We start from the raw sequence: 20,141 nt of genomic DNA, 5'->3' as shown, positions 1-20,141 counted from the left end.
TATATATATATATATATATATATATATATATATATATATATATATATATATATATCCCTAAGATGTATTTTTTTCCTCAGAGCTTGTTCACTTAGGTGTCTTTTCATATTTATCCATATTCTAAAACATTGGAATGTTTACTTCATCTCTGTTTATTGATCCTCTCTTCTCTGTTGCCTTAATAATCAAAGTTGCACCACCTCACCAATCTCCTTGCCATTAATCTGTCGCACAAAACTGGAAAAAAAAACATATCCTGTATGAATCCGAATATCTGCCTCTTCTTTATGTATATATGGCTTATTGAGAACTTTCAGAGGAAGGCTCACAGGAAGGGATATTGAAAAAATTTTAGAGTCATTTATCTCAATAATACACTCCCACTGCCAAACTCTCCTAAAAGTTTTAAGTATTCAGTTTCCTTTCTCATTTTCTATTCTGCTCAATTCCCTGCCTTAATCACCATGGATAAATGTGCTTCCCACATTACAGTGATGATACAAGTCCCCTCAACTTTTAGTTACCAAATATATGAGCATCTTATATACCCCCATGAGTCTGTCCTAGCACATATAGTTTGCATGCAGTCATAAAATCTATTTTATGTTTTATACAGTTGCCACATGGCTCTCCATCTATCCTATATCCTGGTGTTCATGTTTTAGTGGAATCCATTCCTACTGAGTATGGGCTGAACTTAATGACTTGCTTCTATTTAATAGAATATTGAAAGAATTGTGGGATGTCTCTTCCATGATAAGATTACAAGACTATTGCTCCCATATTGCTTGTATTCGTTCTCTCTGGCTCTTACTTTGATGAAGCAAATAACTTTTCTACAGAAGAGCACATGGACAATAACAAGGGAGGCCATCAGTAAGCTGAAGCCCCAGTCCAACAGCCCTCCAGCAACTGAATCCTGCCAAAAATCACATGAATGAGTCTAGGAGAGGCCTTCCTCAGTCACACTGAGGAGTTACCACAGCATTGTATAGCAGCTTAATTGCAATCTAGTGGCAAATCCTAAGCAAAGATCACAACAAAGCCATGGCTAGATTGCTAACCCTCAGAAAATATAAAAGAGGCCATATTGTTATTTTTAGCCACTAAATTTTGGAGTGAATTATTATACCGCAATACGTAACTAACAATCTACCATTTTAAATACTGTTTAAGAACATGAATCTAGATATGGTTCAATTCAAATCTCTTCATTTTCTTAATTCATGTCCTGTCATATACCAGCAGTGTGAACTTTAGGAAGTAGCTTACCTTGCTATCCCTGAATTTCCTCATTTATAAGCAAGGATATAAATTGTATCTACCTTATAAGCTTGCTGTAGGTTGAAATAAGTTAACACAAGCAAAGCAGTAAGAATAAAACCCAAAACCTTGAGTCTTCTAGTTCTAACTCCTGCTATTACCACTCTCTTTTCTTTTCTTTTTTATTCTTTTTAGTTATTATATATGACAGTAGAATGTAATTTGACATATCATATGTACAAGGAGTATTACCCCATTCTTGTGGTTGTACATGATATGGAGTTATACTAATTGTGTATTCGTATATGAACATAGGAATGTCCAATTCATTCTACTGTCTTTACCGTTCCCATTTCCCCTTCCCTTCCCCCTACTCCCCCTCTCCAATCTGGTGAACCCGCATCCACACCTCACCCTCGCCTATTGTGACTTAGCATCCAGATCAGAGAAAAGATTTGGCCATTGGTTTTTTGGATTGGCTTTTTTCACTTAGTGTGATAGTCTCCAGTTCCATCTATTTACCAGAAAATGCCATAATTTCATTTTTCTTTAATAGCTGAGTAATACCACTCTGTTTTCAAAGGCGTAATTTCTTTTTCTCCTGGGCCATTAAAATAGTTCTTAACATGTTAACTACTTTTATCTTTGTTCCTGTTCTATTCATTCTGCATTTCACCCAAATGCTTTTTACATGGCAGTGCTACTAATACTATCATTCCTCCTCAATATTTTTACATGGAAATATCCTTTTAATTTATACATTATCAATATGACCGACAGGAACCTGCCCATCATTTTTACACATCATATACCATTCTCCCCCTTGCACTAAAGTTACAACCGCATTTAGTCTATTGAGTATCCTACATGCTCACCTGAGTCTGTTCCTGTATACATGCAAAAGCCCTTTGCTATCTAGAATTTCTTAACATTTAACACAATTTGTTATTAATATCTTATGATTTTATATCTATAATTTCCTCTCATGAGACAGGGGTCATATGACTCTTAATCACTACTCTTTCCCTCAGATCACAAACATGTGTGGTTCACACAGAAGTGAGTGCTGAGTAAATATTAATAGAATGAATAACATCCTAAACTAAAGCAAAGACTTAGCTTCAGAGGTATCGATGGAAAGAAAAGTGTAGGTAACTACTAGGAATAATTTTTGGCTAAAAACCTTTAAATTCTACAATAGAGATATACATAATAGTAGTTTTGATATGTATTATCAATAAAAATGCAAACCTTAGCTCACACAATATTATATGTTGTCTGTGAATAATAGACATGTATATAGCAAAAATATAAAAATACATTTAATACATAAATATATGCAAATATAAAAAATAATATGAAAAGGAATAAGAAAATAATATAATTTTAAAACCCTAGCACTTTAAAAGATAAAATGCAATCTCCCAATCTCTACATCCAATAATTTTGTGTTAAATTCACTAGGCATTGTGGGTCTTAGGGCATATGTGTATCCATCATTATTGCCTTTATCCATGGTCTGCTGCAGGAAATCCCTCCCCTGTTTATCTTGTGATTTTCCCCTAAGCATTTACAATTACCTCATGTGTCTCCTCAAATGATTTGTATGATCAATTCTACTTGAGAGAAAGATTTCCTTCTTCTATACTAAGTACCATATATAAGATTTTATTATATTAAATTTTATTTCCTATTGAAATGTCTGTATTTTTTAAGTTCTAAAATCTATGTGAAGGCAGAAATGATACAGGTATTCATCTTTATGTCACAGTGGACTAGCACAAAACACAATAGCAAATGGAGATTTTGTGAAAACTCATTGGATGAATGGACAGAGGGACACTCAGTTAGAAACCTTCAGTCCCCAATGTTTAAAGTATACAGTTGATGTTAGGCTCCTCAACAATGACTCCAGCTCATTTCACAAAATAATAGTTATTTATCTGAACATATCTTCTAGAAGTTTAGGAAATACACATTACGTTTAGAGAATAGGACTGATAGTTTAAATTGTCAGAGGAGTGTAAATATGAAGAAAATTGAAACAAAAATTTATATTGATTATTTAGTTTACCATCTTCTAGTTACATTTGTTTCTTCCAAACCATAAAGTACAGAACTGATTTTATGTATCAAATATGATCACACTGTTTTAACACATGCTCATTATTTATCATATATGCTAATGTAGAAATTTGCACTGTATATTATTTTGACTTTTTATTTGTACTTCAGTCACATTGTACTTAAACTTGAGCATTAGCATTAGATTAAGTCCCAGCCCTGCCACTATTGGTGATGCAAGCCTGATGAAGCTGCATAGTATCTCTAGAGCTATAAATACCTGAAACAGAATTAAAAACAGTTCCTCTCTAAAAAATTATGTTAGAGATTTAATAAGACATTATTTATGAAGCTCTTAATGATACTCAATGCATAGCAAGCTTTTGTATAGTTTTAAATATTGATCTTTAGTTATTACTGTTGAAACAATGTATTATCTCTGATTAGATATCTTTATAAAAAGGCTTTGTTTTCTCCTCCCTCTTGTCTAATTTCAAACACCTTCACTCCTGTGCTCTTGACCCTCAGATTATATCTAATTTATTCCTTAAATAATACTTTTTCTCAGAAGACTCACCCCAAACCACAGCCATATCTATCCTAGTTATCAAAGCATGAAGAGTCAGTTCATCCTATCATTTATACTTTAATCTAGTGAAATTATTCTGTCGAGACTGCCTTTCTTATTATCACCAATAACTTTCTAACTGATAAATCAAAAGATGTGTCTAATGCTACCTCTTTGTGATTCCTGTATGTTAGGTGGCATGGATAAGCAATTACATCTTGATTCTACCACATGTGCTTCTGATAGCCTGGTTGATCCATTTCAGAATTACCTCACTTTGTTCCTATACCCATGTCTAAAAATTCCTGTTTGTGCCAGTTAATTTCATTACATTGTTTACAACTGTTCTAATTTTTTCTCTCAGCAGTCTCTTAACTGATTTATATACTTTTTCTTAGTATTTCATAAAGTTGGAATGACTACATGCTGTTACATAAGTAAATAAAAGATTAAAAATTAACTTAAATCACTGACAAAAATATGGTAAACTTTATCTGATACATTAGGCATGTGTTCCCATTTAGCAGTGAATGAAATTAGCAAAGATATTATTATTTTGCTTAAACATCTACTTAGAGTAAATATAACAAACATATTGAGTATCTAGTTAGTTCTAATCACAATACCATGTAACACTGATTAAAAGAAAAATTATAAATCTATATATATTATTTATAATGCTATTCTATGTCAAGTGAAGTACATGCCTGTGATTCGAGGCACTTGAGCAGGAGGAGCACATGTTCAAGGCCAACCAATGCAACATAGTGAGAGCCTATCTAAAAAAAAAATAAATGCCATCCCAAAACAAAAATTTTGTTACTTAAAAGAATATGGTTAACAAAGCTTTCCTTTAACCACTCTCAAAGTCATAATACTAACTGAAATTAACTAGCCTTGCATATGAGTACTGTTTTCACAAACAAATTTTAACTTAATGGGACTAAATTCTATTCACAAGTTTTTAAGTGTTGAAAGTATGTCTTGGAATTTAGTTATAAATTTTATCTTCATTTTTGAAACTAACTCTGCATATCCTAGTTACAAATATGGCGTATTTTTCAATTCTTCATTGGTATCACAAAATAACGAGAGAGTCTCTTTTATAAAGAAAAAATGGATTACTTGGCTCACAGTTTTGGAGATTTGAGGTCATGGCACTGGCCTCAGCTCAAGTCTGGTTAGGACCTCATAGTGATGGTATCACAATGAGAGGAATATGTGCAGGAGGAAGCAATCCCATAACTAGACAGGAAGCCAGAGTCTACAGTCCCGTCTAAGGGTATGTCCCTGAGTGACCTAAGGACTATTTACTAGACTTCACCTCTTAAAGATTCCACATGACATCTACACTACAAATTGAGATCAAGCCCTTATGAACTCTTGGGGTAAAAATCACATACTAACCACAATATAGAGTATTCACTTGAATACACATATAATTCTTCAACTGAATGTTGAAAAAATTTGTAAAAGAGAATACAAATATAAATACATAGTGAAGAAATACCAGTTAGTATGGATAAAGTAGTCCAGTAAAGAACAAGTAGTTGGCACTGCAAGAAAATTTGCTAACATTAGATTTAAAACATTATAATGAAAAATAAAAAAGATGGATTGGTGAGTGTTTGACATACCACTGAAATTCTGGCAAAACAGTTTGGTTGACATATAATTATCAGTAGAGAAATTCGAAGAAAAGTAAAGAAAGGGTTGGCATGCTAATAATTAGTCTCAGAGATGGGTTAGAGTAAAAAGACTTCCTGGAAAGCTTTATCATTATCCAATTATGAAATAATAATATATTAGATATACAGACTCTAAAAGCATTCTTAGAAACATAGAAAAAAGATACTTTGATAATCTATAAAAAAAACAAGCTCATCTTATCAACAGATAGTGATGATTAATAGATTGATAAAAAGAATAGTGCTTATTTAATGAACAATAAAGTATCAGCCAAGAATTTTATGTATGATAACTACTTCACACATACCATTATGCTGTAAATATTAAAAATGATTGGTGAAAATACAGTATATAATCAGATCCCATTTTTTTATGGTCCTGGGGCTGTCATTGATGAAAATGAGTTTCAGAAGAATCCATCTTCCAATAAAGCATTCTAAGTAAAGTAATAATCTGAGTAGGCTTGGTATGGACTATGGATATTTTTGTTGAGATCCATAGATCTATCTATATATTTTTATATTTCTGTTGAGATATTTATGTATAGAGGTATCTATAGATCTATCTGTATATATCTCAACATAAATATAGATATATGTGTGTGTATAAGTATATATGTATGTATGTACATGAAAGCAGGTGAGAGGAAAAACAGCAAAAAAAATAGAAACACTATGGCTATCATACTGAACTATATCAAAGGAGCATATGAACAGAATACATATTATTTTATTCATTGTGTCAAAGCCAGCTATTGGGGAGGAAGAGAGGGAAGGAAGGAAAGAAATGGAAGGGAGAAATACATAGACACACATATAAACATTTTTTAGAAGTCTACCTTAAAAAAAACCTCTTAGACGGTTTTCTTAAATACTTTATACTGATTTTAGAAAAGAGAAGAAATTAATCTCTTTGGGACTCTTCAGAAAATACAAGGCAATAAATGCCACACAGACTGGCATGTCTAATGCTCTGTCTAGTGAGGTAGAAACTAGTTTTCTGCTTGACTGCTCAGCCCAAGAGCAATGACTTTCAGCAAGAAAACAAAACAAATTGGGACAAGAGGTGCATTAAGGAAAAGCTTAAAGACGTCTGATGAAACGTTGAGTGCCATTTTCACAATATTTATTGAAGAACATTTTTGTCTAGACAGTTAGACTTTGATAAATAATTTGTGCATGACATAAAAATATGTTTTATGACTTTATTTTTATTCTATAATTAATAGATTCCTGTAAATTAGTTTCTCACAGTTTTGTTGCCACTGGAATTTTGCAATTAGAGAAAAACTACTTTTTCTAACAATTTCAATTACATTTACAAATGGTAAATGTTCTCTCTTGGCAGTGCATATTTAAGAATGTTTAATGATAAAAGTGTCTGTACTTTTTCCATAATTTACAAGTATTCTCATAGTGATAATTCTGCTTCTCTAGTATTTGCTGCATGGAAACCATTGCTCAACTGTTCTACAGTACTGTAATTGGAGAGATTTGATGGCTGATTTATGTAATGAGACATTGCATTCTATTGCAATGCCTAATGGATTTCCAGTAATTTATCAGTACTTAGACTATTTTTCTTTTTTTTTTTTATAATAATTGATCTTTATTATATAGAAATGTGAAGGTCATATGAATTAAATAGGAAGGTGTTTGGCAATGAACATTATGCAGATTTGAACTCAAGACATCCTCATTTTATTGAGATACAAGATAAAAATAAACACTAAGAGTCGCAAAGAAAGAACTCAACTTCTACCCCACAATCACACTGAAACTTTCCACAGGAAAACCTGGTTTCAATTCATGCCGAATTGTTAATTAGAGAAAGAAAAGTTACTTCAGGTGGTACATGACTAGCTTTTGTAATTTTGGAGAGACAGACTGAAACTCTACTTAGCCTCTCATTTAAAATTTGTTTCATATTCCAATTAAATCTTTATGCACCTAAGAAAAACCAGAAGTGAAAACAAAGTGTTGAGTTGAGGAATTATTAGGAATTTTACATTTGAGGGAGGAGATAAAGTTAATCATTTAATTACTTCTGATCAAGAGAATGTGATGACAGGTCTGGGTTAACCCTTTGATAGCCTATTTCTCCACAGTGGTCAACAGGCAGGAGCCAATTAAAGTATAATAAATGCTTGACATTAGTACAATTCAGTGTCTGTCCTCTTCATACAATACCTTACAGCAGTGTAATCCTAACACCAAATTGCCCCTTTACATAAAATCTTTATTAATCTAGCTTCTCTTTACCTCAATACTGAAGTGAAAAGCATTTTAGAGAGTTGGCTACATTGACAAGAGGGGTACCTGTACATCAAATATAGACAAAACTACTCAAATAACTCTTACATAGGTAGAACTTTTCAATTTGTGTAGAAACCCAAAAAAGGGAACAAGAGCATGTGGAGTTTGGATATACAGCCTGGATTCAGGGTGCTGCTATTTGGTAACTGAAACAATTTCTCAGTTCAATCAGAGCAGAGACATATATACATTCATTTATTTGTAGTACTGGGCTTAGACTATTTTTCTATGAATGTTATCATTTAGAACTTCCTTCACATTAAACATGTATGTTTCAGCTCTGTGGGGTTTGATGTGGAGGATAGAGTAATGCTGAAAAATAATGGCTTATTCTGGGAACAAATTACTAATGTTGTAGAGCAGAGATATATTTCTATATATAACTGCTGCTTTGTGTCAAAATTGAAAACTTCTGTTGTTGAGGGACAGGTGGGGACTCTGTGTATTAATATTCTCATTGATATTTCAGAGTGAAACTCTGCTTAACGGTCAGTTTAGTAGGAAGAATGTGCCTCATCATATTCCCCCACCTTGACTTCCCAGTGTTAAAGGAATATGATGATATATGTTTATATATTTTACAAAGCTACCTTATTTAGAAGGGGACAAACCCTAAATATTTTCTCTCCCTTCCTAATGCTGAAGAATCATAGCTCTTTGTAGATTATCTTTACATCTTAAAAAGAATGAATAGCCAGGAACAGAACTGAAGAAGATAAAGTCAGAGAGGAGTATAGTATGTATAAGTATTGTTCTTCTTATCAAGGTTTAAAAATGTATTTATTCTCTTATTAAAATAGAGTTTCTAGATGAGGAGAGTTCAAATGAGATTGAACCTATGACCCTGAAAGTTATTTTTGTTTTCAATTTATATGTCTTTTTCTTGCACAATTAAATGGCAGAGGCTGTGTCTTACTCATCATTATATTCTCAGTCTTTAGTATGGTGACATGAATAACATGTGAATGTTTCTTGTTCATTATAAATGTTTCCAACTATTTTTAATATTCTGTAGGCTTCCATATAGATTAATTTCTTGGTTCTAATCCTTTCTTTCCTAAATTATTATTAAGATGACAAGAGTTTCTTGATTTTAAAATTAAGCTTAGTTCTTCAACTGATCTCACTGGTAATTCTGGTATTTAATTTCTCAAATGAACTGTCTTCTTTTCTTAAGGTTTTAATCTTTTTAAAATTACATCATTGATCCTTCTTTTTAAATAAATTCTAGAGTAAAAGACAACTTTAATTAAGTGCTAGCATTTACAAAATTTTTCATTTAATTTGACAATTCCTTACATTATAAGCTTTTTGTAGCTATTGCAATACTAGAAATTTTCTCATGACTTTTATTTTCTGTTGCTATGACAGGATACCTGAGAGTGGGTAAGGTATAAAGAAAAATATGTTGTTTTGGAGGTAAAAGTTTAAGGTCATGCAGCTCTATCAGTGTCATTTTGGCTCACATGGTGGTCATGGATTGTCTTTCTTTTAACAACCCATTCTCAGGAAAGCTAACCAGAAATAAAGATTGATTTAGGGTCATGAAACATTTAAAACAAGGCAAAAATAATCTGGTACATACTTATCTTTATTAATTCACTCAGAGCATTATCATAAATTAGAATATGTCTTTTTCTTTTATCCTTTTTCCCACCCAATTATCTTTCAAGGCACCATTGAAGTTACAGTTCCTCCGAGAAGTCTATTTTCCCATAGACTAAGATACTATCATACAAATAGTAGCATTCTCCTCATCAATAAATATATTAATAATAATAATAATAATAATAATAATAATAATACCAATAATTTCCTCCTGCCAGCATTGTCTAGTATATCCCTTACAACCGTGTTTCTTAACATGGGACTATTTTGCTTCCCAGGAGGTAATTTGGAATACATGGTGCCATTTTTTGATTGATACAGTATGCTGTTAGTATTCAGCAGGTAGAAAGCAGAGATGCAGCTAAATATCCTACAATGTACAGAACAGCCCCAACAGCATAGAATCATCTGGTACAAAATATCATTAGTATCAAGTGAAAGAAACCTTGACTGATTCCATATATTGGTGACCCATGAATAACTGATTTGAATGCTGGTACCTGACACACTGTATTACTACTTTTCATTCTTATGGCCAAAACCATATTGGTGACTGTCCTGGGAAAGCATTAACTATTCTGCAGAGACATTTCTCGATTATATCTACTGCTTCTGTGTTATCTGCACAGACTGCCACATTACCACTGAAGGAAATTAAATTGGGCTGTCACGGTTTTCTCTTTGACAAACCACACTGATTGTTGCCTAGTACAGTGCATTGTAATTGATTACCTTTAAGGCTTGCCCTGGTACGCTATTGGAGCCAATTTGACCAGTATGTAATAAACAGGGATGCTTTTCCACCTGGAAAAGAAGAAAATGGGTGAACTGAGGTTTTAACATAGATACAGCTTTAAAAAATTTGTTTTGTATTTTCATATACATTTCATTTACTCTTCCATTTTCCTCTCTGCTAGTGTATTGAGCATTCTCTGTATCTGTTACCCTATCACTGATATTGATGCATCATCCTCTCCAAATAAAACCTGATCATTCTTGGTATTTCTCTGAAAATTTATATTTAATATTATTCCCTCCACTTTAAAAAATATTTTACTGTTTAAGTCCCATCCATTCCAAAAGGCCAAGACTTCTGTTAGGTCTGTTATGTCCTGTCCTTTTCCAAGCTGTAGATAAACCCTTCTTATCTGGGTCCCAATAAAACTCTGTTTATATACTCCTCTAAGTTGCCTGGAACATCACATAGATGACCTTTAAAGAGGTTACATTTTCTCTAGAAAATTGTATCTTCATATGTAACATCTCCTTATGAAGAAATATATGTGAAATTACACTTTGAGAATGAATCCCCATCTCCATCATCTAAAAGTAAAGAGCCTTCATCCAAACTTCCTGCTTAACTGAAAGAACAAACTTAAAAATCTAAGATACGTCATGATTTTTGTGATGAGCCTTTATTCCAATTGGCTAGTATGGTTTTCTTTTTTTATAAAATGAAAAATACATTCCCATATCTTTTTAAGGGCAAAATAGTTTAGAAGCATGTCTCTGATATTGATACCAAGAGTTATTTAGCAAAATACTGAAGTAGTTTTTTTTTTAATTTTAACTGGCACAAAAACATAAAAATTATATGTATATTAATATACATGTAATGTCTCCATATGTATTAATGGGGTATCATGAAATGGTTTCGTACTTGTTCATATCAGGCTTACCATCCATCTTGAGGTGGTTCCTTTATACATCAGTTGCCTAAAGGAACATTGGGGAGTGTTTGAGTTCTTAACAGCGCTATGGATAGAACCCAAGGGAGAGGGGAGCTTCAACCCTGAGGCTCCCGAACTACAAGGTCAGTTGCTGAGACAGCTGAGACTGCCCTTGAATTTGAAATCCTCCTGCCTCAGCCTCACAAGCCACCAGGTCCAACTAGAACAATGCATTTTAACATTATTCTTAGTAACTATTTAAATAAATGAATAAATTGAATTTTTCTATATTGTATGTAATTGGATAATTTTGTTTAGAATCTGTGACTTTAAACTATAACTCTTGTGCATTTTTAACATTCAAATTTTTGAAACAGCATAAATATCCCTTTTTCTCATCCTTAGATTGAGCTTAGATTATCTTGACAATAAGACAATTCATTATATTTGTGTGTGCATATATTTTTTAAAAAACTTCTTTATGGTAGTGTATCCATATATACCTTAGTTATTATTATCTTTATTATTTTCCTGATAGCTTAGAACAAGCAAAACTTTCTTTCCTTTGCCATATAAGTTGAATGCTTTAAATGGACTCCTCAGAGAAAAATTGTTTAAAATAATTTTGGACAGCAGAACTTAACCTGAAAGTTATTTGCTTGTTATCCCAATTACATCCTTGGTATTGTAATCTAGTATTAGCTATTCTTCTAGTCCTCCCATCAAACTCAATTCTATTATTAGAACTTTCTTTTCTTTTGTCTGCTATTTGCATAGTTATTTTAAAATATTTTAAATATTACATCCAGTATTTTTATTACAGTATTTTTTTTCAAATCAAGGGTACCACCTGTATCTGAAAACAACTTTACTACTAAGCTTGTCAACAAGGAACAATCTTATTAAACACCAAGGTTTTCTAGACCCTTATCCTCTAATTATGACTTCCAGCTACATCATCTGTAATCACGATAAATTTAATTTTATACAGCTCTTGATGTTTTCTAAGAAAATTGTGTCATTTTGTTTTTATTCCCTATTTTGGAGTCCTGAATGCTGCTGTTTTATATTATATTGAACTAATTAGAATTATTACAATTAAGTAATAGTTTATAAGCTTTGTCATCTTGAAAGTCAGTTCGTTTTAAATCATAAGTTGGCGAGAAATTACTTGAAATTCTTTATAATATTTTTCTGTAATTAAGTGATACTGATCAACCTAAGTACACACATAACTATGCACATTTAAACTTAAATCTGTGATTATTGAATTTGTATTAGTGAATACATTTGTATTAGTGAATACAGTTTGTATTCACTAATACAAATGTGTCCAGCAATGAGCTGTGACCAAAGAGGAACTTAATTATCTGTATAGCTGAAAGTATCCTAGGAACAATAGACAGGGAAATGGGGCATTGTGGAGGAAAGTGCTCTTAAGGATGAGAGGTAAGAGTTATGCAATGATGATGAAGGTAGTCAGGAAACTTAACAAAGAACTGAAGTTTGTCTGCAGGACTCTTCTCCTCTTTCCACATCCTCCTTCATTGCTTCATTTCCTTCTTTCTCTCAACTAGTCTGTATCACTGATTGACCAGCCAATGACTTTTTGGTAAGCACCCACCTCGGCTAGGAAAACTTTCTTTAGAACAATGAATTCTGACTGTGTAGCCCCCAAATTTGGTTTCTTTGGCCTCAACAATGTTTTGAAGCCTTTTTAAATACATGCCCAAGTTTATGAATGAATTTCAGACATTCTCTGAGCAACACAGAAGATCTCACAATACTGGGTCTCCATTTCTTCATGATAGTAATCTGCTAGAGACAACCTTGACAGATGGGACTTAATCTTTCAGCTCAACACATCACCTCTATTTTTCTGTAATCTCATTCTAAGCTTCTCACCTTCTGGCCCTATAGGTTTGGGGTTTATGGTTTCTGTTATAGTCAAAATAGTCCTCCATTTTCATCCCCAGTATAGCTTTCCTGTTATGATCTATATCATATTCTAATGTTTTATCAATGCTAGCAATTTAAATGTAACCATGGACATTATTATCATAGTCCAAAGATCTCAATAGTGGTGAAAAATTTAAGTCCTAAAGAAGTTCAGTTTTTGAATCCCTATTTGGACCTGGAAATCATTTTTTTCAAATTACATACTACAGGTAATTATGTATTGTACCTATATGCAAGGTAGGCTATTACCTCTCTGGCTTAGGAAATTAGAAGGTGAGCAAATGAGCAATTACTGTTCTACTTTTATGTTCTTATGTTCGTGTCTACAGAACATAGCTCTAAGTCCTGCACCAAAGATGCAAAGCCAATCCACAGAAGAAAAGTGATTTAAACAAAATGTTCATTTGGTATCATCCTCATTTTGTTGCATTTTTGTTAGGCATCAAAACCTTTAGTAATGAACCCTTCTAGTCCCTTATACTCAGAATATAACCCAATCCTTTATCCTAATGCAAGATTCTAGATATTTGAGTTTTTGTGGGAATGTACCAGAATGATAAGAAACAGTTGTTATCTATACAGACTCCTATTTTTGAATTGTCCATGCAATTTTTAAGATACCCTGTATATTCATATGTGCTAATAGACAACAGACTAGTATTAGTTATCATAATTTTTATGCTAGTGCCTAGTACATGGTAGCCAGCAATCTCTTTTTTTTTCTGAGTGGATGCATGGACATGCTTGAAAAATATCTTGATTTGCAAAGTGGATAAAGTTGACATGTAGACTACTTTTTTTGGAATTCTACAGCTAAGAAATCAAGTATTTGATTTATTTTGACTTGTTTTGCCTTTCAATTTATGAAAATAATTTTCATCATTCCTCATGGTCAATACATGTTTGAGAATATATTTATTTTGAATAATCAATGGTAAGATTTTCACTATAACAAAGTTTGCACATGTTCTAGGAGTCTCCTAACAGGACACTATACTATAGAGGACCCCTCTATAGGAGAAAACAAGTTTGAGGGATTAAAATCTTTCCAGTAATTTTCTTGCTTATTCTTTGTTTCTTATTTTCATGATTCAAATCCATGGCTCCCAAAACATTAATGAACACCAGTCATGGGTCAGTAAATATTTTCAATCTGGAAGGATAATTAGAAGTTCCCAACATCTGGAAAGTTTCTTTAACCTGGGAATTCTTTAAAAAAAAAAAAAAAAACAATAGATTTGACTAAGCCTGTTCTTCAAATGAAAACATAAACAGCGAAACAAAGTTACATTAGGAAAAAATTGTGTGCAGGTATGAACCATAACAATTTATGTTAATTCATAGTTTTTCTCATTAAGAAGAATTATTCAATATAATAAGTAGTCATTTTTATGGTTTCTTGCAGTTCTACTTAGTGAATTCTGAAATGTTGAGAACCTTTAAAAAGAGTCACAAGTCAGTAGTCACAATTCTTTCATTTCTTCATTCAACAAATATTTGTACCCATTAAATGAGTACCTACAATATTTTTTTAAATAATATTTAAAAATTTAGTTAACAACCTAGAAATTTCATTATCTCTATTTCTCCATTCCCTTGCAGTAATTTCTGTTTTGTGTATCTTTTTCTCATTCTACCAGAATCATTTAATTTTGTATTTACCAGTGGACTTTTTTTCTTTTCCCTATTTCTATTTTTTTTACTTTTGGTTTTGACACATAATATAATTGCACATATTTCTGGGGTGCAGTGTGATGTTTTGATACATATACATTGTTGTAATAATCACATCAGGGTATTTAGCATATCCATCTCCTTTGGTAGGAAGGAGCGTTCTTATTTTGGAATGTTTCTATATTCAGTGCTATAACACTTCCATGGTAACAAAACTAAACACCCCCTTATCAAGCCATTTCATAGTCATTAGCATGTAGTACAGGAGAAAATTCTAAATTTTAAAATTGCTATAACTAATCTCCCACATGCAAATTAAGGAAAAACAAACAATGCATAATTTTCACCCTATTATTGAACTCCGTTGGACTGAAAAGATTATTGTGGAAAAACTTTCAAAATTATGAAACATTTATCTATATTGCATTTTGGAAAATTATTAATTAAGAAAATAATTATAAGATATGACATTATATTCTTATAAGTCAATATTTTTAAGGGATTTGGAAAGTGACTTTATCAATACATAATAGTTTTCTGCAGAGATAAGATTTTTAAAGAAAACAGTATTTAATGTGTGCCTACAGTATTATACAGTTTTCTCATTCAGTCCTCAAAACAACTTTATGATTTGATTGTGTCTATTATATAATAGGAAATGAACTGAGGTTGAGCGAGAACAAGTAACATGCTAGATAGCCCCTCTGGACATATGCTTTATGCGTTTTTCTTCAGATTTCTCTGTGAGAAAGAAAAGGCTACAATTTTAAAATCACTGTAACCTGTTTAAGAGACTGACAGCCTTTATTCTTTTCCATTCAAATATCTTAAATTTCAGAAACACACATATCACTTTCAGATAGTGTTTCATATTATGGCTGTTGACTGAGGAACCAACTAGTGGAGATACATGAGCAGAAAAAATGACACCAGAAAGCAGATGAAAGCCATGGAGGAAATGAATTTAGAAGTGATAAAAAGCAACAAAAGCCCAGGGTCTAGGACAAATGCGGTCTAATTAATTTTCAAGTTCAAAATTCATAGCCTGATGTATTTTCTATTATTTTTCTACTATCAGTATTGTGGTGACTGAGGAGACGGAGAAGAATTCATGTCTTTGGATTTTAATAGAAAGAAAGTAAAAGACAGCTTCTCATAAAGAACAGGCAGCTGGCAGGCAGAAGACCTGAGTAAATCTGCTGTGGAATACTTGGGTACTTTGAGAACATCAGTTTAGCAACTCTCATATCTTATGATAGCCTAAAATTATATGATTCTCAACACCTGTGCTTCTTAGTAGGCAAGGATATGGCAAATTAACTAAAAAAATTTTAAAATACTTGACAACTCACCAACTGTGTATTTTATCTTATTGATTTCAAATATGGTCCCAGTGAATTTTTCTTTTAGTCAATTCTTTTTGCTTCATGAAGATATTGCTAAGGCATTTAGAAGGAGAAGAAAAAATACATAAGAATACTAAAGCCTAAAGAAAATATGGGACCTAAATAATTAAAATATTTAAAGAGGTAATTGGAAATTAAATCATTCTTTTTTGGGGAGGAGGCATTAGATAATTTGAGGATTTCATTTCAAAATATTGTAGAGTTAGAAAAGGAATGACAGTCACTCCAGTGGGGAGAGAAGGGAATGGCAAGATAGGTATAATAGGAAACTTAATACCATAAACAAACATTTTCAGACAGTGTAACTTGTATTTTAGATGGCTAACACAGATAGTCTGGTAGCAGATTCATTAGGTAATCCCCTGTGGGTTTAGAAGAAAGATGAGTTTTTAAGATTTCTCCCAAGAATCAAACTAAGTAGAAGCTTACATAAGCAATGAGTTTGATGCTGATTTGAAAGTTCTCTCTCATGTTACTGGTGGTGTTATAACAATAAGTAACCAATTTACCAGGAAAAAAAATTGTTTTCCAGTTAACCATATTTGTGACCAATACTTGAAATTACACATGGCATTTTTATTTTATTATGCTCTCATAGCTAAAAAATATACATGAAATCATTTTTATTTAAATATAAATTATGAAATTTGTTTGGTCTTTGCTTTTGTCATTGATAATAAAGTACTATATTTTGTTTGCTTGATTATAGACCAAAGGTTCTCAAACCATGACACCCTCTGGTTCCCAGAAGAAAGTTAAGAGAACTCTACCAAATCCACCTCCTGAGGAAGCTTCCACAGGAACTCCATCGACCTTCAGCACAATGGGCACTGTGTCCAGGAGAAGGATCTGCAGAACCAACACCATGGCTCGAGCCAAGATTCTCCAGGACATAGACAGAGAGCTTGATCTTGTAGAAAGGGAATCTGCAAAGCTCAGAAAGAAACAAGCAGAACTGGATGAAGAAGAAAAGGAGATTGATGCCAAATTGCGATATCTGGAAATGGGAATTAACAGGAGAAAAGAGGCTTTATTAAAGGAGAGGGAAAAGAGGGAGCGAGCATACCTCCAGGGGGTAGCTGAGGATCGTGATTACATGTCTGACAGTGAAGTCAGCAGTACCAGGCCAACCCGAATTGAAAGTCAGCATGGCATTGAGCGACCAAGAACTGCCCCCCAAACTGAATTCAGCCAGTTCATACCACCACAGACACAAACAGATTCTCAGCTGGTCCCTCCAACGAGTCCTTACACACAATACCAGTATTCTTCCCCTGCTCTTCCTACCCAAGCACCCACCCCATACACCCAACAATCCCATTTTCAGCAACAAACTCTGTACCATCAGCAAGTTTCACCTTATCAAACCCAACCGACTTTCCAAGCGGTGGCAACAATGTCTTTTACACCCCAAGCTCAACCTACACCAACCCCACAACCATCTTACCAGCTACCATCACAGATGATGGTGATACAACCGAAGCCACGGCAAACCACATTGTATTTAGAGCCCAAGATAACTTCAAACTACGAAGTGATTCGCAATCAACCCCTGATGATAGCACCTGTTTCTACTGACAATACATATGCTGTTTCCCATCTTGGTAGTAAGTACAATAGCTTAGACTTGAGAATAGGTTTGGAGGAACGAAGTAGCATGGCAAGCAGTCCAATATCAAGCATATCTGCAGATTCTTTCTATGCAGATATTGACCATCATACTTCACGAAATTATGTCCTAATTGATGACATTGGAGAAATAAGCAAAGGAACAGCAGCATTAAGCAGTGCATTTAGCCTTCATGAAAAGGATCTGTCGAAAACAGATCGTCTCCTTAGAACCACTGAGGCACGTAGGTCTCAAGAAGTGACGGATTTCCTAGCACCTTTACAGAGTTCCTCCAGATTGCATAGTTATGTGAAGGCAGAGGAAGATCCAATGGAGGATCCTTATGAGTTAAAGCTTCTGAAACATCAGATTAAGCAAGAATTCCGCAGAGGGACAGAGAGTTTAGATCACCTTGCTGGTCTTTCACATTATTACCATGCTGATACCAGCTATAGACATTTTCCAAAATCTGAAAAGTATAGCATCAGTAGACTCACACTTGAAAAACAAGCAGCCAAACAATTGCCAGCAGCCATACTTTATCAAAAGCAGTCAAAGCATAAGAAATCACTAATAGACCCTAAAATGTCCAAATTTTCACCCATCCAAGAAAGTAGAGACCTTGAACCTGACTATTCGAGCTATATGACTTCTAGTACTTCTTCTATTGGTGGTATTTCTTCTAGGGCAAGGCTTCTTCAAGATGACATCACTTTTGGCCTCAGAAAAAATATTACAGACCAACAAAAATTTATGGGATCATCACTGGGCTCAGGATTGGGCACATTAGGAAATACCATACGGTCAGCTCTACAGGATGAAGCAGATAAGCCATATAGCAGTGGCAGCAGGTCCAGACCTTCCTCCAGACCTTCATCTGTCTATGGGCTTGATTTATCAATTAAAAGGGATTCTTCCAGCTCGTCACTGAGACTGAAAGCTCAAGAAGCTGAATCTTTAGATGTTTCCTTTAGTCATGCATCATCCTCTGCCAGAACTAAGCCTACCAGTTTGCCAATTAGCCAGAGTAGAGGAAGGATACCTATTGTGGCACAGAATTCTGAAGAAGAAAGTCCACTAAGTCCAGTTGGACAACCCATGGGAATGGCTAGAGCTGCAGCTGGACCCCTGCCACCAATATCTGCAGACACCAGGGACCAGTTTGGATCAAGTCACTCATTGCCTGAGGTTCAGCAACACATGAGAGAAGAATCACGAACTCGGGGCTATGACCGTGACATAGCATTCATCATGGATGACTTCCAACATGCCATGTCAGACAGTGAAGGTAAATTGGGCCTCAGACTACCCTGTTACTATCAAAACTCAAACTCTCATTTTTCTGCATGTTTAATTTTCCTTCTCCAAGGATGTATTCTACCTTTCTTGGTGTGTGTTATGCATGTTTACTTCAATTTTATTTCTTGTACATGGAAAATTTATCTTGTGTATAGATTTTGTGGCATGCTTTTATTTTTAATTTATTCTTTTATTCTGTTTCTTGATTGCTTAATTTGTTTTGTGTCTGCTTTTCTAAAACCATTATCAAATAATTCTGTTAATAAAATATGGTCATCCTTTAAATACACAGCTGGAAAGTTTTTCATTTTGTAAAATACATTTTTAAATTTTTTGATCAATTTCTTTCAGTTTATGACATTATTAAGGGTTAGAGCCATTTAGCACTATTTTGCTAGACTCTGTAATAGAGAATTATTTCATCATTTTTATGACATGATTGTTTACCAATTTAGAGAATGTGCTCTTTTTAAGAAGATTTCAATCAGCCTCTGATGTCAGTGTAATGTAATTTTCACTAAATGAATGATTTCCTTTTTATCTCTCTCATGAATAGTATTACTGACAGATTTGCACATTTTGCACTACATGCTAGAAAGCTTAGCACTAAATACATATTGAAAATAAATAAACTTACCAGTATCTATGAAGCATTTTTTAGATTTCAAATTGAAAAATTTGTAAACTGCTTGTTGGATGTTAGCTATTTGGAGTTCAGTCCTTCCTGGTGCACGCATTGGCTTTACTTTTGGTTATCATTTTATATTTTCAGCCCTAAATTGTTTCAGTAGTTTTTCATATTGAACAACTGCTTTAAGACAAGCACATACTTAAATAAAAACCAGTTTAAAATGGGTTTTTATTTACTTAATTGTACAGAAGCATGAGGATTTTAGAAAATTATCTACTACAATTCTTGTTTTAGACATGAAGGAAAAGTACAGGGGTGTGAAGAGCTTTGCCCCTTTCAAGAGATCAAATCTTAGTGGATTCTTAGGTTTACATAAGAATGTAGGT

General features: G+C 33.3%; 1 protein-coding gene across 3 annotated transcripts in view; it reads left to right on the top strand.

Annotated features, from left to right (window-relative positions):
- The window catches only part of Pclo (piccolo presynaptic cytomatrix protein), a 418,833-nt gene that overhangs the window by 247,111 nt on the left and 151,581 nt on the right, over positions 1–20,141 (top strand). For all 3 annotated transcript variants that reach the window (XM_048786243.1, XM_015488416.2, XM_048786242.1), the window contains exon 7: positions 16,926–19,113. In XM_048786243.1, coding sequence (XP_048642200.1) covers positions 16,926–19,113 — 2,188 coding nt within the window. The remainder of the gene's footprint in view (positions 1–16,925; positions 19,114–20,141) is intronic.

Source organism: Marmota marmota, unplaced genomic scaffold (genome assembly GCF_001458135.2).
Source record: "Marmota marmota marmota unplaced genomic scaffold, marMar, whole genome shotgun sequence".
NCBI lineage: Eukaryota > Metazoa > Chordata > Mammalia > Rodentia > Sciuridae > Marmota > Marmota marmota.
Note: the sequence above shows the minus strand (reverse complement) of the source record. Positions and strands in the feature narration are given on the sequence as shown.